This window comes from Aulonocara sp. 'chitande type north' Nkhata Bay, linkage group LG23 (assembly GCF_057382095.1).
Source record: "Aulonocara sp. 'chitande type north' Nkhata Bay isolate Kocher_YH1m ecotype deep benthic linkage group LG23, A_spYH_male_GT1.1, whole genome shotgun sequence".
Taxonomy (NCBI): domain Eukaryota; kingdom Metazoa; phylum Chordata; class Actinopteri; order Cichliformes; family Cichlidae; genus Aulonocara; species Aulonocara sp. 'chitande type north' Nkhata Bay.
This window is the reverse complement of record NC_141365.1, coordinates 14,636,101-14,662,474: the sequence shown is the minus strand read 5'-3', so window position 1 is coordinate 14,662,474 and position 26,374 is coordinate 14,636,101. Positions and strand designations below refer to the sequence as shown.

The 26,374-nt window shown below is 40.0% G+C and overlaps 1 protein-coding gene and 1 long non-coding RNA gene across 2 annotated transcripts in view; both read right to left on the bottom strand.

The window, feature by feature from the left end:
• Positions 1-4,248: 4,248 nt before the first annotated feature.
• On the bottom strand, positions 4,249-10,643 carry dpt (dermatopontin). Its single transcript, XM_086283524.1, has 4 exons — positions 10,184-10,643; positions 7,693-7,818; positions 5,919-6,026; positions 4,249-5,745 (listed from the first exon to the last, which is right to left on the bottom strand). The coding sequence occupies exons 1-4, from the start codon at positions 10,450-10,452 to the stop codon at positions 5,679-5,681; spliced, it is 570 nt and encodes a 189-aa protein (XP_086139650.1). The 5' UTR covers positions 10,453-10,643; the 3' UTR covers positions 4,249-5,678.
• Positions 10,644-12,358: 1,715 nt separating this feature from the next.
• LOC147301418 (uncharacterized) overlaps positions 12,359-26,374 on the bottom strand; it is a 24,066-nt gene continuing 10,050 nt past the window's right edge. The window contains exons 3-4 of the long non-coding RNA XR_015127199.1: positions 13,547-13,648; positions 12,359-13,351 (exon numbers count right to left, since the gene is read on the bottom strand). This is a non-coding gene — a long non-coding RNA (uncharacterized LOC147301418). The remainder of the gene's footprint in view (positions 13,352-13,546; positions 13,649-26,374) is intronic.

The window sequence follows — 26,374 nt, the reverse complement described above, 5'->3', positions numbered from 1 at the left end:
CTCTGAGTATTGCACACCTTGTGCTTTTGGGCACTCCAGTGATGTTGCAGCTCTGAAATATGGCCAAACTGGTGGCAAGTGGCATCTTGGCAGCTGCACGCTTGACTTTTCTCAGTTCATGGGCAGTTATTTTGCGCCTTGGTTTTTCCACACGCTTCTTGCAACCCTGTTGACTATTTTGAATGAAACACTTGATTGTTCGATGATCACGCTTCAGAAGCTTTGCAATTTTGAGACTGCTGCATCCCTCTGCAAGATATCTCACTATTTTTGACTTTTCTGAGCCTGTCAAGTCCTTCTTTTGACCCATTTTGCCAAAGGAAAGGACGTTGCCTAATAATTATGCACACCTGATATAGGGTGTTGATGTCATTAGACCACACCCCTTCTCATTACAGAGATGCACATCACCTAATATGCTTAATTGGTAGTAGGCTTTCGAGCCTATACAGCTTGGAGTAAGACAACATGCATGAAGAGGATGATGTGGACAAAATAGTCATTTGCCTAATAATTCTGCACTCCCTGTATGTCAGGAGTATCGGAACAGTTCAGACCCTTTTTTCTAAACTCCGCGTCTCCGTGGCTTTTAAACCCCAAAACACGCTGCGCCAAAAATGGGTCAACCCCAAGGATCAGGTCCCCCGATACAAACAGAGTAACGTAGTGTTTGCTGTTAAGTGCCATCAGGATTGCCATGATCGGAGAAACCAAACAACCTCTGGCGAAGCGGATGGCACAACACAGAAGAGCTACATTGTCAGGCCAGGACTCTGCAGTCTATTTACACCTTCAGGCCAGTGGACACTCTTTCAGTGATGAGGATGTACACATCCTGGACAAGGAGGAATGCTGGTTTGAGCGCGGAGTCAAGGAGGCCATTTACGTGAAAAGGGACAGACCACCTCTGAATGGAGGAGGGGGCCTAAGGGTGCATCTTCCACCACATTAAAATGCTGTGATTGCAGCCGTTCCCCAACTCTCTGTGAATGGGACTCATGGTCACTGATCAGTGGTTGTTGATCAGTGGTCATAGCAATTTCCATATTAATGATCAAGGAACTATTTGTGCAAATGTAGTGTTTATAAGGTTGGGGAAACCTGCAGTCAGCTGAGACCGAAGAAGTGACTTGGATGGGTGACGAAACGTTTCTCCCAATGAAAACGCTACGTCCAGATGATCAGAATCAACCTTTTTGGTTTATTTACCTGCATGATTGAGCATGCATCAAGACATTGTCAGATGTCCTGCAACATGCTGGGCATCAGTCTAGGTGGTTTGCTCTGGAACATTTTAATTGGTCTTCATATGTATTAACACCAAACAACAGTCGAGACAATTAAGCCAGCTCTGAATAAGTGTTTACCCAGCTTTACACTCCGAGCACTGTTTGTGAAGACTGAGAACAATTTTCAAAAGGATTTCCAGCATGAATGCAGTAGCCACTCAGTCTGTTATTCAACTCTTTCAGCTTCACAGCTAATGAACTCCGGCACCAGTTGGCTTTAAATTCTGAGCAGAGAGAAAGAGGCACTCAGATTTGAGTACAATCATCCCATGCGCTCTTTTATTCACAGAAGTGTTTGGTGTTTGATGAAACAGGCATTATGGTTAAGTGCTCTTGTGATCGATCATTTTGAATACATGTGAGCGGCTCTCTTCATTCCAACAGTTACCGTTGACATTCAGCATAAAGGAAACTGTCCATTTTCTAACGCTAAGATTAGAAATAGGTTTACTTTATGCTTTATTGAATATTTGATTCAGACTGAGCGACCCCACACAGCCGGCCTCGAAAACTAATTTCAACTTTAAGGTGAACAACTGAAACAACATCAGTCTGAGAGACTGATCAGGAAACCTTCAAGTATTATACCAACTTTATTTGAACGCTATCAGTTTGCTTACAGGGAGATCAGGTGCACACAGCACTGAAGCACCTGGATCTTAAGAACACGTATGTCTGCATGCTTTCTATTGACTACAATCCTGCTTTTAATACAAGCCTCATCCCCAACATGGAGTCTGCTTATAAGAAGAGGGAAAGGAGAACAACTGTCCTGGGGCTCCAACACAACTTTGGCTGCTCAACAACACATCTTTTACTTCAGGAAACTGAGGGGAGAAAACCAATGTGCAATAAGAGTTCTGTTGTGCTTGTTCAGCTGCACAAAGGCAGAACAGGAAGCCGTCCAGAGGGTCATTACAACTGCTGAACAAAGCTGCCAGATATCAGCTCCACCTCTGCAGTTTGCAGTGATCAGTCTGTATCCTCACTAACCCTAACCCCGTTCCAGCTGCACCTGTCTGGCAAATGGTTCAAGACGTCCATTAAAACAAGAGTTCTGATTAGCTCCTGAACTCTCCCTGCTAGGCGCTATCGTCATTGTTTAAACTTTTCCGTTTATTTATTATTTATTCTTATTTTTCCTTCATATGGAGGTGCTGCACTGTCTCATTGTTCATCCATTTTCTTCCACTTATCTGGGGCCAGGTTGCAAAAGCGGCAAATGACATGACACACAACAAGTGCACAATATAATTTCAGTTTAGTTTTAGTTTTTTTGTCTTTTATTTCATTTTTTCCACACTTTAGTTTTAAGTTTAATGTTTAGGTGACTACACTAACTCTACCTACTGTTTTGTCATGCAAAGCTGTACAGCAGCTGTTTCCATTTATCTTTTATATAATGTTCTTCCATGTAATACATTACCATATTACATACCATAAATCCAGATTTACGCCCGCAAGTGTGGTCATAAAAGGGAGCAGAGATACAGTGTGATCGTTTTAAAATTGAGGGATTTGTCCAAAACAGAATCAGGTTTTCATCAGAATTAAAATTCTTTCTTGCTTTTCTGCCTCAAATGCATACTTAGTTCTTAATTATACAGTGTCTAACTATAGAGTATCCAAAAAGTGATTGCAGCAAGGAGACTTTAATAGCTTTGTGGCTCCTCCTATAAACTTTAATTATAGTCAGTGTGAGTATTGTTTTGAAAGAATCGTTTTTCATCTGCCCGTAATGAAAACGTGTTGGTGGGTGGAGAGGAGGAAGCTGGACAATATATCTCCCCATCTTTTTCAGTTCAGGAAGGAAACTTGCACCACAGAGACTTCAGGTCTCTGAGGGCGGGAGGCCGCTGCAGGCGTGTGGCTGTCTGCCGCCCGCTGCCTCAGGGGACAGCTGTGATCGGCTGCGGCGTTTGGCTCGTGCTCCGCGATAGCAGCTGCCATAAACAAACAGCTGCTGGCTCGAGCCCCAGCTCTTTTCAAGACACTCCAGTGACCCCAGTGACCTTCACCCGACTCATTCCATGAAGTTTGGACAGATTTTGAGAGTCAAGCTGGTAAAGAAATCCAAAACAAACTAGATGAGAACGAGGACAAAGTGGCTGCTAGATGCTTTATTAGGCCGTCGGGACCTGATGTGCTATTCGGAAGATTTAGAGGAAAGATTTAATTTAAAAAAACAAAATAGGTTTTGGCTTTTTTAACTCCACTATATGGGATTAAATTCTAGTTAAGGTGTGTGTCTTATGCTTACTTTATCTGCTTATCTGGAATATACAGTTGCCATGTATACTGTGAGTCTTGGTTGCAGTTTCTAACACAGCTTAAATGTGTTTTTCAGCCCTGAAACTTTATCCTGCGCTCATCAACATACATTTCTGGGATTTCAACTGAATGATGTGTTAAAAGCATATTTACAAAAAAAATTCTCATTATTTTCTGTCTTTTCTGTGTTCAAATACAAGAATAAATCTTTGCGCTTCAGGTCAAGCATTCTTTGTCATGTTTTATGACTTTAAGGCGCCTTAAAACCACGACGCCATCGGGAATCAACGTCACTGAAAAATAAACAAACATGATATTTGTTCACTAATCAGCTTTACAGGCGCTACCGGGGGATTTACCTTCCACAGTCTCTTACCTCTCTGCACACTTTCATTCTCGTGGTCCTTCCATCTGTTTGTTCAGTTGTGTGACTTGAACGCAGCTTTCTTTATAAAACCCTGTGAGCTGTTGAACAGATAATCAAAACAATCTGCCTCTGAGTTTTTGCTTATGGCGATATGAAGCAGTCTGGAGTCTACCTTAAGCCAATTTAAGCCCAGAGAAGCTGCTGATGTCATCACAGCTGGGTAGCTGCATTATTCTTTCTCTGAGATACTAACGTGGTTATTTTAATGTTTCAATAAAAGCTCTTGTTGCCACCGTCACAGCCTTTTATTTCCCTTTTATTATATTTTTAGGTGAAATAAAATTCAAACTGAACACAACAGAGTTTCACATTAAATAAATGAGGTTTTTAATCCAGGTTTTCACACAGCACGGTTACATGGATTTAAGTACAGGTTATAATTGCCAAACTGGACAAGACACTTTAATAAAGGATGGACAGAGGAAGCAGGTGGGACCTCGTTCATTGCATGCAAATCTTGTTTCGCCAGTGACTCAGAGAGAGCCTCTCATTGCTCCCAACATGACTGATCCGATGTTACTACCAGCAGAGTATCTCAGTCAGCTCTGTGAATGCCATTATGTGCATGAAAGTCACGTGTTCGGGAAATCTTGGAGGGGAGCCTGATGAGCTGTGTTTTCCACAGCCATTAACAGAGTATCAAATTCACTTTGTTTTGTTTTGTTTGTGACGTGCTGCCAATGGACTTCCACTTCATCCAGTAACCAAACAAACAAACAAACAAAAAAAGGTTGAAGCTGTCCAGAGAGCCCAGAGAAGCCCAAATCCCCCCAGAACCACCATGGAGATGTTCATTTTAACTGTTTATATGATATATTTATATTCTTCATGCCAGACTAATAGAAACAGTGGTTAAAAATGCATAAAATAAAATATACATATGTATACTATACATATGGATGAAAACATGAACCAAGTCACTTATGATTAACATCAGTATTATGCTGTTTTAAAGGGGACCTATTTCCAACTTCATATTTTATTCTTATACGGGGCCCTGGTGCAGCTCGTTCTCATGTTTTTTCTGGTTTAAACTCGTTTAAATAAAGTTAACAGGAATAGCCCCAATGGCCGTGGTGTCAAACATTTAAAATGCCTGAAACATCTTTTGGATTTTCAATTACCTGCAACATTAGCTGCGGAAAAACAGGGTTTGGATTAAAGGAAGAGGTTTTTTTTTTCTAAAGATCAGTTTTCTCGGTTGCCAGGCTGATTCCTCCCATATGAAGAGTCTTGAAACTTACAGCACTTCCTGTAGAAACACATTAGCTTCAGGTCTAATCAAACAAAAAAAGGGAGAATCTCTGTCCATGAACATGAGCAGAAACGTTATACAAAAGCTGCCTCCCTTTAAACCAACTGTTTCTGATTGGATGCTCCTCTCATACAGAGGGTTTGAACAGCTTTCGGCTGTCAGTAACTGTGAGGGGTAATTTTACCAAAAAGCAACCGCCTATCTCTCTTTCACTGATCGATTGGCTGTTTGAAGCGATGGATACAGGTATGTTTGAATCTTCCCTGAGCATTTGGCTCACAGGGGTTGTGACTTTGGCCGTGTTTAATATGAGCACCTGACAGTGGAACAGGAGATATAAGACAGTAAAATAAAAGGCATAATAGGTCACCTTTAAATGTATATGTGAATATGTATTAAAAATGTTTATGCACCGATAAAAAAACTCCTCACATGTCTATAAATTGTCAAATTCACAGTCAAAGTCTGTCATTCTGCACAGGATGTACTTCCACTGCCGATCTCTGAAAGAAAGAAAGAAAGAACATCTTGTGAGTGTGACCACAACACGTGAATCAAGTTTTATCGTTTCCTCCATGTATCGTCCACTGTGCCAATAAATTCTGATCCCGTAGGTCTGATTTTGAGATATAAACATACAGCTGCAGTTAGACATGGAAAAATGTTCTTGACAAACCTTAGCACTCCACTGAAGGTGGTCTGGGCACCTCGGATAAAGTATCCATAACTTGGGACAACTAGCTCTCCCTCTTCTTTGTAGTATTCAGGAATGTCAGTGGTCTTCCTGCAGGAAGCCGCAAATCACAATTTTATTAACCATTTGCTGATTGAGTCAGTCTGTTTTGTAGCAATCCGGTTGTTCAGTGATGACGCGACGAATCCTACTTCCGGGTCTAAAGTAGTCTGCGTTTAATATGGCTTTTGTGTGGTTAACATGTTTAATGTTATGTATTTTCTTCTATTTGATCTCAAAAAGCTCCTAAAACAGTCAGTGATCACTGTTGACCTCCGTCGGCTTTTATTACCGCTAATCATTTATTTAAGCTCAGTTTTTAAAACCTTGGGATGTAACTACAGCCCAGCCCATGCAGCAGTATATGAATGACTAACCTCGTATTGTGGATGGATCAGTTGTTCTCCTGACTGAAGTTTGGTCCTTTTACAGCATCCTGCCATGCGATTACATTTGTTCCTGACCACCGAGAACACTCACGGTAACTTTTATCGAGTGGGAAAAAAGTTAGCTTGTTTATTTTATGTTTGTTTATAGCTGTGTCGCTAGCGGTCCCGTAGCACATCATTATATACCAGCTAGCCCAACTTCAGTAACCCTACAAACGTCACTGCTGTTTAGTTTTCTGTCTTCATTTATGCTGGAAGTGATAGCAGAGCTGTACGTTTTAATTTGTTTCCAAAACCCCGCAGTCAGGACATGCTATATTGTATTTAGATAGAAGCTAGCAAGCTAACTCCCTGCTAACTTCTAACTCCGTTAAATGTCATAAATTCCGTTTTCATGGATGCCTGGATGCTAAACTCAATTGCTACACCTGGTAGAGCAGAACGCTGATCATTTTATTAAAGATGAAAGACTTTAGACAGTTTTTCAACTCTCAGTAATGCCATAGTGATCGTTTGATATATGGACCTGCAGCAGAGTTTAGACCCAGACACGGCTAGTGACGTCAGACTGAACAACCGGATACAAATAAAAACATTAATACCACGCTCACAGTTTACCTAACAGCATCGTTAAAGCCAACTAAGTAACATCTTATATACTGTACAAAAGATGTAAGTCAGACTAATGTGGCTTAAACCTGAATTCTGTCTAATGTCCAGCAGGTGGCAGGAGAAAAGATGTGCGACTGTCTAGAAGTCTATGTGAAAATTAGCCTAGATCTCAATGGTTAATGGTGTCATTTGATATTTTAAAGTCTATTTATAACAGTGTGATTATTTTTTAAATGTGGTCTGACTGGGAAAAAAATGAGGTAATACTGAAGGATATGATGTAAGGCATGGCTAGCAACTGGGTCTGAAAGTGAGTTAAAGAGCCTTAAGCCTGCATTCTTACTGATGGCCTGCAGAGGGCGACTCCTCTGGCTTAAAAAAAGATATCCAGTTGTATAGAAGTCCGTGAGAAAATAACATTCAGCTCCCTTATTCAATGAGCTCAGTAAGCACTTTCCTGACAAGTTTATGGGTTCAGTCACTAAAACACGAGTTTTATTTTGTCGTTATTTTATGATCAAATTCTGTGGTCACATTATGGTCGTTATTAGAGTCAGGAATCCTTTTATAACCAGACTTGTGAAGTCTGGTTTCAAAAAGTTGATGACGTCTAAAATTTTCTGCTTGACGCTTCAAAACCTCAAGTTGTTCACAATTTCTCTGTTTGAATTTTGCATCCCCACTCAAAAAAATCGAAATCCAATCTGAAAACCTACATGCAGGAGTAGGGACAGCGGCGTTTGTAGAAGCAACAGTAAAACTGCCATTCCCGGTCAAGAGTGGACTCAAAGTACTTGCTCTGAACACCTGCTACCAGGCCGTTACGGGTGCATGTTGAAGTCCTGCAAAGAAGTATAAAAGTCATTAAGTGAGTAACACTTACTTAATATATATTCAACAGTTAAAAAGCTGAGAAACAGTTTTAGATGAGACTCATTTAGACAGTTTGGTGGAAAGACCAGCTATTTTATGTTTGGGCTAAAGACATGCAGCATGCATAGACGTTTGTCATGGCAACATGGACCTGGCCTGCAGCCTTTCAGTCGGGGGCTAAGTTTCCCTGCAGTTTACTGTCCTCCCTGGTGTAATTCAAACAGACAGCTATGTTAAAGAGGGGCAGGCGAGGCTGCGGTAAAGAGCCTTCACAGTGTTTGCAGACCAATCAGTGGGATGGGTGCAGTCAAGCTCAACTTGAAATAAATCTAAAGAGCACAAATGTGTTCTGCTGTCCAAACCAGAAAGAGTCATCTGAAACAGATAAGCGGTCTGTTTGGAGGGGGAATTGTAGACTGACGTCTCTGTGTAAACAGCGGGTTGAATCATAGACCCAAACCGGTTTTCTAAAGGTTGACCCAAGTCCTTTAATTAGATCAACCTTTCAGTGGAACTGATAGTTAGTCAGAAATGTTTATGTCAAGTTGGAAAGGACTCATTTTATTTTCTTCTTCGCTTTAGTGGATTCTTACTGTCAGAGCCTATTGTGCATTGCAGTGATCCTTTTAATCCTTTTTTCATGAATGGCATATTGCAAAAGTTCAGAAACACGTGAAACATGTGGCCTACAAAATGCACGGATATCCCTAAAGAACACAATTGGACGAAGCTCTTTAAAATTCACTGTTCCCAGAAATTTCAGCGGAAAACACTTATGGCTGCTCTGCAGTGAGATGGTGATTCATACAGACCCAGGAGGACCTGGATCTGTTCCTCTGAATGAAACAACAGAACAAAAAGCAATGTTTTATGAAAATAACAGAAGGACAAATATGTGGAAAGTCTGAGAACAGCTGAAAGTTATTACATACTAACTCTGAGTATGACAACCTTATAGGTCCAAAGAACTTCAGCTTAAAAAGTAATTTAATTACTGTTTTCAAATTATGTTTGGCTGGTTGCATCTGCTTATAATGTAAGAAATGCCTGAGTAAATAAAGTGGAGCAAGTGCAGGGGCTAGTGTTTATGTGGTGGTTTCTGTCATAACTGAATACTTTTTTTCCTGTCCTCACAGGTTCAGCACTCTTACTATTCTGAGAACCTCCTCTATCATATAAATGACTAACCATGTGCTGCGGATTGTCTCAGAGGTTTTCTTAGCTGAAGTTTGGTCCTCTGCTTATTGGGAACCCTCATTATAAACTTTTATTAAGAACAGTTTGACCCTTGTCCTCCATCTTCCCTGTGCTAATGTGTTTATATTAACCATAGCTCTGTAGCTAGCCACCAGGTGGCCACATATGTGGAAACTTTAGAAACTGCTTTTTAATCTCCTTGTTTATATTCAAAGCTCTTTCAGCGCGGTGTTTCAGTTTGATTTAGAAATCCTTCAATCAAAACTTGGTGTATCATCTGTAGATAGACAAGCTAACTTCTTGCTAACTTCTAACTCGGCTGGATGTGGACGTTAAACTGCACTGGGTCTCCAGGGAGAACAGAAACATTGATCTTTTTACTGTGGAATTTGGACCATTTTTAAACTCTCAGTGGTGCGTTGATTGATTGATTTCACACCTCACAGGGATTATATTCGCACTTTAATCTCCACCTTTAGTTCATGACAAAACCTATGAGTTTGAGCCTGTGACGTCTATTCCTGAGATTTTGCTGCTGTGTTTAAGTGATCCACCCAGTAACAGTGGCATTTATGGGCTAGTTGGAGCAACAACCAACAAAGCTGTGCCTCTTGGATTTGCCTGAAGTTAACAGCCGAGTGATGCTTATTGGCTCCGGGATGCATTACTTGTATAATTATTACATAAAAGAACAAATCCAAGCGTGTCCACAGCTGCTCCACTGAGGAAAAACAAGATTTTCCTGCTTCCCTGATGTTTCCATTGGGGATTGTCCCTTGAGTGCATTTACAACCTAATGCTCTCAATCACTGTGCATCACTTATTTTGGTATTGCTGCAAGTAGCTGGCTAAAGCCCCTAAAAGCCATTTAGCATAATGTCATTTTCAGAAAGATTGTAAACTCCAACAGTTAAGCAGACTGGGTTTTGTGCATCTTCACATTAAATGATTTACTGCTATGAGCCGACTTACAGCTGACTGCTTAAACATGAATGACATTTTCTGATCTAACTATAAACCTGGGACGCATATGACTGTCTTCCAGCATGCCTCAGCACACAGCTGTCAAAGTTTTAAAAAGCAAATAGAAGTTGGCACCAAGCAAGTAAAAGACAGATTAAGACTTAGCGGACCCACCACTCCATCCCAGCACGGTTGATGTCGTCCCACCAGCAGTCACTGGGCTCCCCCAGACCCGCAGGTGTGGGCTGGCACTCAAACGACCACAGGCGGTCGGAGCCATCATTCTCACTGAAGTAGCTCCTGATGGCCACGATGACTTCACCGTGGGGACACTGGAAGTTGAATCCCTGACGGTAGCCATTGACCCAGCCCATGTCATAATGGTCTTGAGACTGAGCTGCCACTGAGGCCAGCAACGCCAACAGCACCAGAGCTGGATTCATGATGAGGAGATCAGTCCATCTGCTGCACTTCTTCACATCTGCCTCAGCTTATACTCCTCCAAGCCTTTTGTTGTCCAGATGTTTTGTATCCAGGAGTGATGTGTAATTTGCTGCTGGCAGGATAAATCCACAAGTAGACCTCGCGTCATTTTAAGGTGGACTCTGAGACAGAGCTTTCACAAAGTCCTAGTGCAGAAGAAGGTTTACCTTAAAAGACAGCGCTGTAATCCTCTGGAGAATGCATTCACATGTTAACCGTCTAAATATGGAGGATGAAATCATCTTAAATATTTGATGTCTTATTTTTTCCAAATGTTTAATTCTTTTTGTTTAAAAGTTTGGCAACAGCTAAGCAAAAACTGAGCAGTACAGCAGGTCTGTATAAATATTGTGCTCAAAATCATGAAAAACTATACAAATTGTTGATATGATGTATTTTTCTTAACCGCAAGAAATTGAATAAAAAGACCATTTGCCATTCAGCTTTTTCAAAAAAAGCATCTGGTGTTAAAAATAAAAGCAAAACAAACAAACAAATACAAGACAGCAAACTTCTAAATGGACAGTGGATGGCAGCACAGTAGCTATTTCCATCTTTTATATACAGCCTTTAGCCCGAGAATGTTTTTTTTTCAACCACCACATGAAGTTTTCCATATATACTAAATTTACTATGTGGAAATTGCTTAGGGTGACCATAAACATGGGCGCTGAAGTTAAGTGCGAGTCACTCCCACATACTCAATGCTGTGCTGTGAATTTTCACTACCATGCCAAGAAAATAGTCCCAAAGGAAAACACTGATTACCCCTGCTCGTGCAATGTGTGACTTAAAAAAAAAACACAAGAGCCAAGCTGCTTAGGGAAACTACTGAGCCGTTTTAAAGACATTAAACACTACATTTGTGACCTGTTTTGCATGGTTATAGGGAATTAGAGGAACAGCTTCAAGTTAGCATTTAATATCATAAAGAAAACCGTCAGCAGAGCAATATCCATTACAAACAGTAACACACATGACACACCTTTAGAACTTGTGAAAACCAGGCACAAATGCACATGGCACAAAGTACAGTGGATGATTGCAAAGTTTCCTCGCTGTTTGGCGAAAAACCATTATTACACATCTCCTCAGTTTCTTCTGTTCCTGTGAAACAGCACTCCTGTAAAAGCATGACTGCTGTCAGAAGATGTGCTTGGATTATTTATGGAGTGAGGTGTGAGAATCATTTCTGCAGGTGTTGCTTTTGGTCACGCTTGCTTGTTTTATGTCCCAGTTTTAAAAAAAAAAATCTAACAAGAAGACGTCACAAGGGGTCTGGAGCACATCTTTCACCTCATTAAGGTGCCAACACACTGTTTGGGTTTTTTGTATATGTAAATTTAATATGGACAAAAACACGTTTGGAGACTGGATTTATTTTATTTTCATTTATTAAATTAATTTAAAGATATATTGTTCATATGATTAATTATGAGTAGTGACCTGAGTACTGGATTATCAAATGTGAGGGATTCTTGGAAGAAATTATTGAAATATAGCTAAATATAGGGTCCTATTTTTAGCATATACTAATCCATCCAGACAATAATAATAATAATAATAATAATAATAATAAATTCCATCTTTTTCCTCTTCAGCTACATTTAAATAATACCAGTTTGTCCCAACTTCTTTTTACACATAGGTTGTACTTTTTACCCTGCTATATTATTCTTATGACTTTAAATGTTTTATTTCTAACCACAATGTTTTTAAATATATTAATTGCTTGGAAAATATGAATATTTATTGTAGTCATAAGACATCACTTGAAAATAAGTCAATGGTAAGTCATACAAATTTTTACACATATTTAATTATGTCATAAATTTGAAGAAACACACACATACAAACAGTGTGGTGACAGTTATGATCAAACTTAGGTTTCACATTTAAATTTTAGAAAATAAATATGTATATATATATTTTTACTACAGATAAAAGTTGCCAACTGTGTATCTAAATGTAATAGACAAAATGTCTGTGTGTTTATTTCTTCTACAACTTCTACACAATCAGGAGTTGCGATATAGCAGGTATATCTTGGAACTTGAAGGTTCTTCCTGTATTAGATTTTATGATGTCATCATGTTGCCAAGCAAGTTTTTATACACCAATTACAGTTGACGAAAGCATCATTTTAATTTCAACAGGATAAAATTACTCCTTTTTGACATTCACTCAAAAGTCTACCTGTTTGTTTGTTTTTAACTCTTCTTAATCTGATTAAATATATCAGATTACAATAATACAATAACAGTACATTAGTACAACTCCAAATCATAACAAAGATCACCTGAAGACGCTTTATATTGCAAGGTGAAACTCTACTACAATGATACTGAAAAAACTCCAACAATCAGAAGACCCCTTATGACCAAACACTTGGCAACAGTAGGGACGAAAAACTCCCTTTTAACAGGAAGAAACCTCAGGAATAACCAGGCTCAGTTAGAGTCAGCCATCAGTCTCTAACTGGTGAAAGAATTATTTTATAGAAAGTAGCAACATTTTTTACTTTAAAGGCAATTTTTCAGATACAATCCCAAACATTTGAAGCTTCCTGCTTCTTAAACATGGAATGGTTATTTGGATAAAAAAAACACCGTCAAACTGTACCTTTGGGTTCTCGGCTATAACTATCAATTATTTGATTGAGAAAATAATCAGCAATTTATGATTAATTAAACATTTTTATAAGAAGTTATTACCACAATAAAATGCCGCTTACAGTCACAGCAGACCAATGTTAGGGGTTCAATATACAACTTTTATTAGTGCAGTGAGGACAGAAATCCATTTGATCACGGTTCGCCTGAGAAACTGATCCCATGTGAGACGCCATCGTCAAAGCATCTAAAAATAAATAACAGCACATGCTCATCAGGAATGTGTCACTGCAGGAGTTCCACAAAAGTCAAAATGGAGCAGATCTGGGGGGGTATTTATAGACACTATTGTCTATTTAAAAATCTCTATTTAGAGCAGTTCTGTTGCTACTCTGAGAATGTAGGGCTTCATTCATGATACTTTGATCTGAATGTGACATACACGCTGTACAAGCCGAAGATCACACAGAGGTGGCGGCCGGGCCTCTGACTGAAAGTGGCTTCTCACGGTGTCGGTGTGCCGAGGTCTGAGCTCCGAAATCTCCTGCGTGCAAACGATTTGGCAAATGAAAGATCATTTAACGTAACTGGTTTCTAACATCAGGATGAGTAACATGAACATGCTGAAAAGATCTTTGATGCAGTATGTGAATAAAAAAATTTTTTGAATCAGATGTGCACAAATAAACACAAATAGGCATCTGTTTTTCATCTTCAAAGCCCATCATCATTCAGACAAGAGTCAGCAGCACTCCATTTGTTTACCGTGTTTGGCTAAAGAACACAGAAAAGTCTGTGTTTGTATAAATGCTTCATAATTTACCCACAGAGATATTAAATGTACAATTCACACCATACGTCAGAGTTTACACCTCTGTGGGTCTGTTTGAAGACACTTTGGCAAAACACTAAAGTCAGCATGAGCACATAACTGATATTTGCCTCTAAGACCTCAGCCACACAGGCCTGGAGACCAGGCAGCAACCTTTAGGGAAAACATGGCATTCCCTGAATGCTTGGCAAGTGGTTGCTGGAGGTTACTGGCTGTTGCTGGGTGAAATTAGTTGCAAAGAGGGTGCTGTACCAAAAGCCTCCTCATGATTGCTTTGGTTGCTAGCAGACTGGTAGACTGCAAGTCATTATTTCCCAGATAACTGCACTGTAGAAAAAAAAAGCTTGAAAAGGCACCAAAACCATAAACATCCAGAGATCCAGCTCAGAGACTGTAATAAGCTGAGGTTTAGCCGGCCTAGGTTGGCATCCAGATGTCAGTAAAAGCGAGCAGTGTCACGAGTCTGCAGAGCTTGTATATTGATGTGAAGTGTTAAGATTTAAAATTCAGACACACAGATGCAGATAGAGTAAACAGAAAACACACCTTTACTGCTGGATACGAGTCTAACAAAGTGATATAAAGTCAGACCCAGCAGGAGTCACACCAACAAAGCCACTGAGAGGGAAACGAGAAACTCTGACCAACACTAAGCAGGAGACAGCGCTATATATACACACAGGAGGGCAATCGGGGGGGGGGGGGGTGAGACAGCTGGGAAACACAAGACACAGCTCAACTAATCACGGAGGACAAGACAAGAGACACCAAACACAGAGCCTGAGACTAACAAGATACGCACACACAGGGGAGGAAGGATAAACAAAACTATAACCTGCAGGTTTTAGTACTTCCACAATGACTTCATGTATCAGATTGTTGCTTGAGTTGAAGCAAAACAAATCTTTTTGACCTGATGGTGGAAGAGGAAAAAAACTGTGGATTTTTTGGAAGACACTAAAGCATTAAGGTTATTCTTTGTATAAACACACTGGCTGAGAAAAACCAGTTTTCCCTGCCCAGTGTTTCATTCAAACTCTGTATGGAGAACAATGTCCTGTCTATTAATTACTCTGGGAAAAAGGCTCGTTTCTAAAGTCTGTCAGCTCAATAAAACTCAGTGAAGCTGGTATTTGGACACGAGCAGCTGCCAAGTAGATGCTGTTCCTCTCAGAAATGTCTTGAAACAGTTTGTACAGGAGTACAGTTTGTACACATTCCAAATGTGTACACTGTGTGGCCAAGTAAAAGAAATACAAATATTCAGCAATTCTTCTTATCTTTTGTGAGAAATGTTTCCATGTAACACATTGGAAGTTTCCGTTGCCTACTGGTGGTGGTCAGAGGGTCCGGTGGCGCCAGTGTCCGGCAGCCTCGCCTCTGTCAGTGCGCCCCAGGGTGGCTGTGGCTACAATGTAGCTGCCATCACCAGTGTGTGAATGTGTGTGTGGATCACTGGATGTGTAAAGTGCTTTGGGGTCCTTAGGGACTAGTAAAGCGCTATACAAATACAGGCCATTTACCATTTACACTTCCTTCTACATAAAAAAACAACAACACATAGATTTATAGCTAACAAATTTTGTTTCCAAGAAGTGAAATTTACATTTACAAACTCCTAAAAATGGATAGTGCGGCCAATTCCGAGCATATGTCCCACTCTTTTTTTCCACAACTAAACACAAAACCGAATTTTTCAGCTCCTTTGACAAAATGCATGACTCAAAATGTATGTGGCAAAATGTCCCAAACTCATCAAATCCACACAATGTCTGCAGCTCTCTCACACACACACAGTCAAAATTTTGTTAAAGGATATGCAAGTCAAGTTTTCCAAACTGCATGTGGCTGTCTCTCTGCAAAAAATACAAAATAAGAAGTAAAAACAGAAAAGGACCAGAGGAGAGATTGAGCCTAAATGCAGAATGTTCTGTGTCACACAGGCTCCTTTCACCATGGTAACTCATGCTGAACATGGATATGGTCAGAGTTTCAGGTTAAACTCGCCTGGAAGTTGATTTTTTCAGCATGCTTTCAGTGTTATTAGGTGGTGCAGAAAGTGTATAAATGTTGTCATCGCTTTTACGCTCAAGGAAATGCAGAACATACGCCGAAAATACCTCTTCCATCAACCAATTTAATTTCACCTTACTGCTAACAAACTAAAGAGATTTCTACATCTCCTTTTTCAGGCTGTGGTACAGTAAGCTTTAATGTTCAACGTTTCTGAGCTTTCATCTGAGCCATTATCTTTGAAAAAAAAAAAGCTGCAGCGCTGAGACCACACTCAGCCATAATATAATGAGCTGGAATTAAAATGTCACTTTTACTGCTCTGTGCGTGAAATCACCGGGTTAACGATTTTGTGCAGCATTAATGTCTTGTCTTATTTTGAACTGTGTTGTATTTCACTGTTTATAGCTTTTGTTCTGACCCAGGTCATAATTTTGTGTATTGTTTTTGCTCCTCCACACTTAATGGTGGCATTGTTCGTTTTCTCTGCATGGATTTCAAAGTCATGTGTAATCCCTCCAGCACACCCTGACTTTCTAGCTGACAGGCACTAGACACTTTATGCTTAATACCCAGCACTGATATGAAATTTGATCTGTGGTCAGTTTGAATGCATTTTGGCAAATCAAATGTGGAGAAAAACTTAACCAGTGCTTTCACCACAGGTTTTGCCCTCAATGAACGCAGCAGGGTGGCCTCGGGAAAACGTGTGGCGACATACAAAGTGATGAGTACATATTGAAGACCATCTTTGGTCCTACTCAGTCAAATACGGATTGGATGTGAAGAAGCTGGAGGGATTAACTTTTTGAGTTTACCACCCGTTAGACATATAAGACATGATCGACAGTATCTGGCAACATCAGATTGAAATCCTGGGCAGAGAAAATGGAGGAGCACTCTGTCATGAGTTTTCCTGATTCCTAAGTGTCCAGACAGATGGTGGTGATGGACCAGGCTTAAAACTTGTAGACCTGAGTGACCACTTCACACTCCATTCCAGACACTGGAGACCACTTACACAGCAAAAGACTGGTAAAATTGGTAAGACACAGGTTGGGTTACATGTGATTGTTTCTGGGCAGCAGACAAAGTAGCATCAGATACTTTAATGAGCTGCTTTCTGTCTATAGCCAGACTATAGCCAGACTGTGTCATCTGGTATCACATCAGATGACACAGTTTCATTTTTAACTTCAGGGGAAGGGCTAACAGGAGCATCAGACTCCACCACATCACCGAGCATAAGAGCCTGGGCACTAGTAACGATGCATGCCAGAAAAACTGAAGAGACACCAAGCCAAGAGGGGGCATGAAGGCAAGTATCAGCAGTTGGTTTTTCAGTGACTTCGGGCGTGGCAGGAAACACCTCTCCCCCAGCCAAATCACATCAAGATCAACATCAGCAACTGGCAGCTCGTCTGGCACTCCCACTCCCACTGTGCCAGACACCAAGGGGGAAAGTAGTATAACTGTATGAAGCAACACAAGCAAAATACTCCTTTTTATTCCCCACACTGGTCAGAAAAGGCACTATGCAGCGTGCCACAGAATCCTTTGCATCAGTATCTCTTAAAATAGTGATCGCAACTTGGTCCACCTCACTGGCAGTCAGTGAAAAAAAACCTGCAGAGTTAAAAGGCTTGGACACTTTATCTATCTCTTCCGAGTGGGGTTTTAAGTTTGTTTGAGCCAGCTGATGCAAAGAAAGCCTGGCTGTGTTGAACTTTGTGCGCAGTTACACTCCTCTGACAGCAGCATGTACCTTTGAGCAGAGATAAAACTGTTTTGATACATTTTTTGTGGTTTTACCAGAAGAATTAAAGGTTTTGCGAAACGTTTCTTTCGTGTGTGTCTTTGCCATTAAAAAAAAAAACCCTAATTGAAGACTGCTGTTTGTTTCCTGTTTCTTAACTGTGAGTCAGGGTTGCTTTCTTTTAATGACTGCAATAACTGTAAACTTACCCTTTAATGAGGCTTTTTTCTTCTTCAAGAAAGACCCCAAATCTAAAACAGTTACTTTGAAGGAGAAATATTATGCTCATTTCCTGCCCCATATATTATTTTAAAAGTAGCTTTCTGTGGTTCACATTTCGGGATGTCTGTCTTAATTTGTTTAAATGTTTGAATACATGCGAGATATTTCATATTTGACTATAAAAATGAATAATTATTTTTTTGGGACAATAAGCAGCACTTCCCACAGCTCTCCATCTACTGAGAAGCACAGAAGATTTTCTGGATTTTCACCAGAAAAGGTGTTAGGCTTGGCCCTGCTGGGCGTTAACAGGGTGCTATCCACTCGTTCTACCCCCTACTGTGTGTTTCAAAGCCTGAACAGCTGTGTGATGTATGTCTACCAGCAGCTCTGCTTCAGACTTCAGATGCCCCATCGATCTACTATACGTTCTCTAATTATCTTCTATAATTAAGGACCAAAAGTGGACCAGGGTGAGCAGATAAAGTAGAATGGCATCATTGTCATTGTGAGCAGAGCAAACAGCAAAACTTAGCAATGTGGCTCCAACATGGTGTTTAAAATAAACCACTGAAGACCAAAATGCAGATGAATAAATACCATTATTCATCTGCATTTTATAAATATTTAAAATGGACAGAAATGCAGCATAGTTTGCTGTCAGTACAGACATTTATCAAAAAAAGTGTTTAGGTCTTTGGAAAGAAAGAGTCTCTGAATCTACAGGTGGGTGTTTTGGCTGATATGAAGCTTCTTCCAGAGGGTAACAGATGGTGAGCAGTCCCTGATAATGTTTTTTTGTTCTTTTGCGGTAGTGAGAGTTGGTTATGTCCTCCAGGGATGGCAGCTGGCAACCAATGATTTGTTCTGTTGTTCTCACCACTCCTTCCAAAGCTTTTTTGTTTGCGACAGAGCAGCCTGAACAGCACATTGGTAAGCAGTATGTTAAAAGAAACTCAACTGCAGTATATTAAAAACACATGAGTAGTCTCCTCTCCATGTTGCTCTTCCTGAGTGGAGTCTCTGATGTTCCCTCTTCACCTCTTCACGAGTAGTGTTGGCTGACCAATTGGCTGAAATTTCCCATTAGCACAGAGTGGGGCTGGAGGTGGTCTGAGTTACACTTTTTCCTGTTGTTCAGTATTACCTCTTTGGTTTTAGTGTTGTTCAACAAAAGACTGCTGATAGTCACTGAATTATCTCTGTATGCTAACTCATCTTGAGCCTGAGGAACAGTGACCACGATGGTGATGGATGAGTGGACAGGACTACAATCATATATATATAGAGTGGGTTTAAAAAAAAAAAAGGACTCAGCACACAGCCCTGTGTAGCTCCAGAGTGATGGATAAGCAAGTGCGGGGCCCAAGTTTGATGCTCTGAGAATTATTTCTTATGAAGGCAGTGATCCAGACACAGATGGTAGGAAGAAAGCCCAGGTTTGTTGACTCAGATGTCTAGGGTGACCAATTTTTAAGAACAAAGGTGATGTGTAGATACAAAGTTGATGATCCATACCATCAAGCTGTGCAAAAGATTTGTTGGGGTTAGGATAAGGAGACAGGTGACGATCATTGAGCAGTAGGATTGTTTCATCCTGAGAAAGAGCGTGCTTTCTTAGTGAGCACTGGTGGAGTATCAAGGGCTAATACAAAGTTTTGGACTCAGAAGTGGGCACGATAGGCAACAGATCACTCACAGTAAAGACTTTATTTAATACAAAGGACTTGGGCAACAGGTAACCACAAGGAGTGAGCATCACGCGGGATAGATTCATTGGTAACAAGGAGTGAAGATTCTGGAAGGGAGGCATCCAGGTGAGTGTCCAGTGGAGCAGGTGAGTGTGCTGTGCAGTCTGTCCTTAAACTGCAGGCTCTTAACTGCAGGTAATGACATGCAGGTGTGTCTGCAAAGAGCAGGAAACCAGCTCACCAGAAGGGAGGTACCTGGATGCAGAGGCAGGAATGGAAAAACAACCTGACACTCAGCCTGGATGATGACACGGAGAAGTACAGAGAAGGTCGGAAAGAGCTTCACTGTGTGGATCAGTGAAAGCAGATGATTGGCTGCTGAGATAGGAACTGTGGTACTGCACGAGGAAGTCATGAGTGGCAGAGAAGAATATGAAGGTGGTACAGGACATGTATGAGGACAGTGACGGGTGTTAATGTTTATTTGGAAGGGCAATGAATATTAATTAACATGAGCACTTAGATTAATCATATAAATATACAGATTTAGCTGCACAGGCTAATTTTCATGTGCTGTCCCTGGCAGGTTGATGGCATATAAGATTATTAAACAAAACCAAAAATACAGCAATCTGTGAGCATAATTAAAGACAGAAACATTTATAAAATAAAACACATACCCCATACAGGTCTGGGTGGTAGGTCTGAGCCCCTTCTTGTTTGCAGTGTGATGGACAGGTTGTCAGATCAGGTAAGGCAGAAGTCTCCAAGGACTCCATGATGTTTGCAGATGCCATCCAAAGAAAGAGATAGACAAGATGGTAGCGAGACCTGCTGTGATATATTGTTTGGAGATGATGGCACTGACAACAAGACAAGAGGTTGAGCTGGATGTGGCAGAGCTGAAGATTTTCGGATCTTCATTGTTACTAGAATGTACAGGATTGGAAATGAGTGTGTCAGAGGGACAGCTCAGGTCGGGCGGATTTGAAGGCAAAGCTAGAGAGGCCAGGCTGAGATGGTTTGGACATGTGCAGAGGAGGGATAGTGGATATATTGGACATATATTAGACAAAGGATGCAGAAGATGGAACAGCCAGGCAGGAGGAAAAGTGAAAGAACATAGAGAAGGTTGATGGATGTAGGAAATGTGATGAAGGATGTTAGGGATAGGGTGAGAGTTTAGTTTAGAAACTACTGCTTTGAGGCAGGTTTCATCTGATTGGTTTGAACAGTGAGTGGGAGGGGCTTCAATACTCTCAGCCAGAGATGCGTGACCATATTGGGGATTTGTGCTCTCTTTCACATCATACAGAGCTAACTGTATTGATGAAAACTTTTAAACTGAGTGGGAACCAGTTTAAAATGAACATCCAGTACTGGAACAAAAAATAAGGAAGAGAACATCATTTCCTTAAACAAGTTAGTAATTTATCCTTTATCCAAATAGTTATTTTCCCATACAGAGTAAGGAATATTAGCTATCACTTTCAGAACATATAATGCTGTTACTCATAAGGCTGATAATATTGATGATTGCTTCTCTCACCCCAACCGGTCACAGTAGATGGCCCCGCCCCTCACTGAGCCTTGTTCCGCCGGAGGTTTCTTCCTGTTAAAAGGGAGTTTTTCCTTCCCACTGTCACCAAAATGCTTGCTCATAGGATTGTTTTGTTTTTCTCTGTATGTATTATTGTAGAGTCTACCTTAAAATATGAAACGCCTTGAGGCGACTGATGTTGTTTGGTGCTGCATAAATAAAACTGAATTGAGTTAAATTGATGACAAGGCTAACACTCATCTTGTTGTTGTGTTACACAGTTGTGAAATGGAAAAGGCTGCGATAGAGTTTGAGGGTGTGGTTAAAAAATAAGCATTTAACAGTTTAGGAGTCAAAATGGTTACCATGGTTATATCGGTTTCCAGTAACTGGTGCAATGGGCGTGATTTCATCAGAGTGAGTATGGCTCAGATATTTCCTGTGACTTCTCGTCACTTCTGCTTCACTGATTGATTCCGGTGTAATGCTTGCTGCCTTTACAGTTAACTTTAATAAAATCAGGATCCTCATCCTCAGTGGATTTCAGAATGGACTCTGTGGAATACATCGCAGTAAAGACCTCAACGCAGCCTCTCAGCAGCTTTCTTAATGGAAGCAGTCGCTATAGGGAGGGTCACACAAGATACTATCAGGTGCCTGAGTTTAAGGTGCAGACCATGAACCACAACATCCTGTCCAAAATCCTGAGTGGGGATAATTCTTTTATGTTGCTCTCTCTCTCTCTTTCATGTTATTTTCTGTAATTATGTTAGTTGGTTAATGAATAAAACAATGATGCTTTCAGGGGCTCCAATATTTTCATTAAATATTAGGATACTGTCTTAATAAACATCGGTCATCGAGGTGCTACATCCTGAGCACCTTGTATAATTTCAATAAATAAGGTGTATATTTTTAAAAAGTACAAGAACAAGGGTTCATCTGATCACCAGCTTTCAAAGCGTGGAAATCACAAATTGCACATGGTGTAAGTGACAGCTTGATAAGCCACTCAGAAAAAAAGCTGTCTTAATGAGAAAGAAACTAAAATGTCTATTGTCAGATTAACTCAGGGGTTCCACTAAGGCCCCCTGAGATAAATAAGGGCTCATTAGTGTCCAATAATTCATAAATGGTGCCAAAAGCAAGCACGACAGGTCTCCTTTAACATAATCGACTTTGAAAATATATTGTCACCTGTGGCTATAATAACAAATAAATAGTGAGATACTTAGCTTCTTAAAAACGTAACTATCTCTGGCATGTCGTGTTGCGCAACTGCAACTGTGAGGATGTTAAAAGGTCTCTCGGCATGGTGCATTTTCCCCAAAAGCCTTTGCTGTTTAATAGTCCTTCACTGATGAAATTAAGAGGCCAGCCAAAAGGCCACCATAGTAACGTGGACAAAACAAATCACTCTGCTTCAGGCTGTAACCTCGTTAGAACAATGCGTCGTGGTTGTTTGGAGGCTGTGTCTGAGCCATGGTTGCTGAGGGAGGCAGGCAGGCAGAGATAAGCCTCACTGACAGTAGTGATAACATGAGAGTAGGAATAATTGCCCAGAAATTAATCACACCCCGAGTACTTCAGGCACTTGATACCCTGTTTTCATTTATTTGTATCCACTGAGGCCACAGCATCCGCCTCAGACTTCAAAGTAATCTGAAAGATGATGTGTGAGCATCAAAATGATTAACAGACAGGGAACCTTACTACAACAAAACTAATTTACATGATCTATTTTCTCTGATTACAGATATATTTAAAATGTCCCTATTATATGTTTAATATTTTAACACTGTCACCTACAAATTGAGTGAATAGGCTTTAATAGTTCTGCTTGGACAACCAGCACAGTTCAACAACTCTGATCTCCTCTGACAGATCCTGGAGAGTCAGAGCAAGAACAAACTTATTTCCTGTGGCTGTACTCCTCTACCGCAGAGGTCTCAGTAATAATTATGAAAGTCAAATGGAAATGTGAAGCCTCCTTACTTTAATGACACAGTTTTATATTTTCAGTACAAAGTGTGTTGCACCCACTTCATATAGCATAATGCTAATTGCTGACTAGTTCACATCACGTCTTCTTTGTCAACATGTGGATGATTGGGTGTGTCTGCATCGCTTACTCGAGGAACACCTGATGCCAGGATACACTATAGGAATCAGTGGAGGCAGTGTGATGCTTTGGGCAATGTTTTTTTCAATATGTCTGAAAAAATCTTTTCATTAAAATCATATTTTTGAATAAAAAAATAGCTTTTTTGAAAAAATAAAATATAGATATTATTTATAGCTCTCTAAGAAATATACATCCTGGACATTCATCTTTAATAGCATAGTTTTTCAGACTCGTAGGTGCCTGGTTTTCTAGAACTTGCAAAGCACTGCAGAATTTAATTTACCAGAATCCTGTAACTGCAAACTGTGGCTACTGTCTAGTAACAGTTCTATAGTACTACCTCCAAGCACAGCTTTAGTGTGGTCTGTTTGCTAAGGTTAGAGAGTGAGGTTTATCAATAGTTGATCAAGACGTCACAGCAGACTGTATAGAAATTTCAAGGCACATTCATAGCCTGTATAGAAAAAGGCCACAGTTGCCTTGATGTCAGCCATTAATACTTGACTTTACATTCTGAAGCTTTAGTCTTAGTATGTACAGAGTATGTAGTTATCAGCTAATAACAGGACTTCACTAACTTGTTGCTATGTAATACAATGAAGGTCATTCAGTCTATACACAAATCTGTCTCATCTGCAGTGGAAGTGGATTAAAAAACACACACACACACAAATGGACTTAGCTAATGTTTTTCCTATTTTCCTCTCTTGATAATATTCAAATGACTCAGAGGAAATCAGAGCGTAAACATTTTTTCACTAATCTGAGTATTTATTTTCCTCCTACTGCTCATCGGAGACTTTTCCAGCATATTTGAATTTCAAAACAAAACTGTTTGACCTTAAAGGACAACTATGTCCAAGGTCACTTGTCAAATCACAAACTAATTTGACAATTTTTAAACTCACTGCTGGAAAGGGAACCTGGTGAACCATCTTATGTCAACATCCAGACTGAATCTGTCAAATCCTGCTGATTTCTGTCCCGTTACATAATATCAATTTACTCACATCACTTTTTTCCCATTTTTTTTAAATGACACACTCAGACTGCGAATTTATATCTTTGCTCAATTTGAAGAAGTAGGTCAGTGAATGCTGATGGGTGGTGGGGTTGCATGTAAACACAACTATTACCCTCTACTGCTGAAGGTGACGCTTACATTTCACACTGGAAAATATGGATTTAGTTCCATTTTATTTTACACAGTGAGAATCAAGTTTAAATAAAGCTTCCACGATGCTTTTTTAGAAAATTATGGAGACAAATTAACAGGATCCTGGGTGAGAGGGACACTGATAAATGATGCCACACGTTGTAACCACATTCTAGTTTATCCTGATGTCATTTTCTCATTTTCATTATAGATTAACTGAAATTTTAGACAAAGATGAGTTTTTAGTTTGGATTGAATGAGCACGGTGGAGTCAGACAGTCTGCTGTTTTAGAGGAGGGGAAAGGTTTCAGTGTCATGTATTTGAAACAGTTTTACCTTTGGAGAGAACAGGCTACTTTTTCTTTATACTGAGCTAGTCTAAATTTATTGGTCTCTCTTGTCATCAGTATAAGATCTGTGAAAAGGATGTTTTAATTCAAGAGAATAAATCAGGAACCACAAGCCTACATTACATAGATAAGGTTTTCAAAGTAATGTTTATAGTATGATTGTGAATTTAAACAAAACAAGCAGATCTCTTTCTGAATGTACACAATATTCTCAGTCTCAAGTTTACTCCTTTCCTTTTGAAGGCAAAATCCAATTATATTCCATTATAAGATGAAAGATGAAACCCCTCTTCAATCAACCATCAACAATGTCAGAGGTTAATTGTTGGTTTTAAAGTGATGGCAAAATGGATGTGAGAGGAAGTGTTTTGTGATGGTTTATAAAATGCACTTTGAATGGCCAGTAACTCTAAGCTACACAGATGTCAATTCAAGTTATATTCTGTCACTTCCTGCTTCTCAGAAAATAATCTCACTTACATTTACTACTTCAGCCTTGTTCTCTGCTGGAATATTTACATTATCTTTTTATAAGGGTCCTGTAAAATATGAAAATTTTTTGTACCAAATCCACTAAAACAGCTTGGTTTATATAGACAGGGGCTCGGAAAGAATGTGAAGGTCTTGTAAAGCCATTTCTAAACAACTGCAGATTTCAAGATCAACAGTTCAAACAACAGTATGAAAATACAAGTAACTCAGATGTGCAACCACCTTGCTGAGGTCTGGGAGAGGACCCAAACTGTCACCCTCAGTTTTGTTAGGATATTCAGCAGCAACACAGGAACCACCCAGGCTCAAGCCTGACATGAACTGAAAACTGCTGGAGCACCAGTGAAGCAGTTTTACATCTCTATGCCCTGAAAGGGTACCGCCCAAGAATTAAGCTCCCTGCTCCAAAATTGACAGCTTCAACCTGACTGAAATGGGTGCCCAAGAAAGGTTTTGTGGTCAGATGAAATAAATATTAATCCACATATTTGGAGAAGTAGAAGTAAAGGCGAGACCTTCAAACCTAAGAACACTGTAACAACTATCGAGCGTGGTAGCATCATGCTCTCGGGAGGTTTTGCTCCCAGTGATATTGGTATATCCCACAAACTGGATGTAATAATGAAAAAGCAGGACTACCTCCAACTTCTTAAAATTCACCTCAAATTGACAGCTAGATGATTGAAACTTGGATACAATTGGGTGTTTAAACAGAACAAGGATCCCACACAGACATATAAACCGGTTTTGGAATGATTAAAGAGACTAACATTAAGCTTCCGTAATAGCTTTCCCAAAAGTCGGACCTCATCCCAAGTAAATATTTGTGGACACTTAGTAAAAGATTTAAGTGATATTTGTGTATATGTTTATATTTGACTCTGTGTGGATTAGAGAAGATCCAAGATCAATTCAAACATACCTAATTCTTGTTTTTAAAGTCATTCATAGTCAGTGGTAAGTTTATTGTCCCCAATGGGAAATTGATTTGCAACATGCCAGCACACACACACACACACACACACACACACACACACACACACACACACACACACACACACACGCACAGAGAGAGACCAGCCCAAATTTCATG